The sequence below is a fragment of the Sinocyclocheilus rhinocerous genome, unplaced genomic scaffold (assembly GCF_001515625.1).
Source record: "Sinocyclocheilus rhinocerous isolate Xijiao unplaced genomic scaffold, SAMN03320098_v1.1 scaffold37417, whole genome shotgun sequence".
NCBI classification, from domain to species: domain Eukaryota; kingdom Metazoa; phylum Chordata; class Actinopteri; order Cypriniformes; family Cyprinidae; genus Sinocyclocheilus; species Sinocyclocheilus rhinocerous.
The window spans coordinates 1-566 of record NW_015647398.1 but is presented as its reverse complement, the minus strand read 5'-3'; the positions used below and the strand labels follow the sequence as shown (position 1 = coordinate 566).

The window sequence follows — 566 nt, the reverse complement described above, 5'->3', positions numbered from 1 at the left end:
CACACACACACACACACACACACTCACACGCGCACTCACACACACACACACACATAATGATGCATTAATGTCATGATGAAGGCCTCACACGTGTGTGTGTGTGTGTTTCAGATGGTGACCCCCGGCGCTGGCGAGCACCCGCTGCAGTATAACTACACGTTCTGGTACTCGCGCCGCCCAGCAGACATAACTACACGTTCTGGTACTCGCGCCGGACGCCCAGCAGACCAGCAAACACACAGAGCTACGAGCAGAACATCAGACAGATGGGGACAGTGGCGTCGGTCCGACACTCGCCTTCTGAGCTTCAGTTTTGCTCCAGATCCATGTGTGTGTGTGTGTGTGTGTGTCTGACTGTGTATGTGTGTTTTGTTCCTCCAGGTGGAGCAGTTCTGGAAGTTCTACAGTCACCTGGTGCGACCCGGAGACCTGACGGGACACAGCGACTTCCACCTCTTCAAAGAGGGAATCAAACCCATGTGGGAGGTGAGAGTGTGAGTGTGTGAGAGTGTGAGTGAGTGAGTGTGTGTCAGTGTGTGTGAGTGTGTGAGTGTGAGTGTGAGTGT

At 53.9% G+C, this 566-nt stretch overlaps 1 protein-coding gene across 1 annotated transcript; it reads left to right on the top strand.

The window, feature by feature from the left end:
* The first annotated feature begins 77 nt into the window (after nt 1–77).
* On the top strand, nt 78–535 carry LOC107709041 (eukaryotic translation initiation factor 4E type 2-like). Its single transcript, XM_016513437.1, has 3 exons — nt 78–148; nt 187–284; nt 382–535. Exons 1-3 carry the CDS (start codon nt 112–114, stop codon nt 496–498), a joined length of 252 nt encoding a protein of 83 aa, XP_016368923.1. The 5' UTR covers nt 78–111; the 3' UTR covers nt 499–535.
* The last annotated feature ends 31 nt before the right edge of the window (nt 536–566 follow it).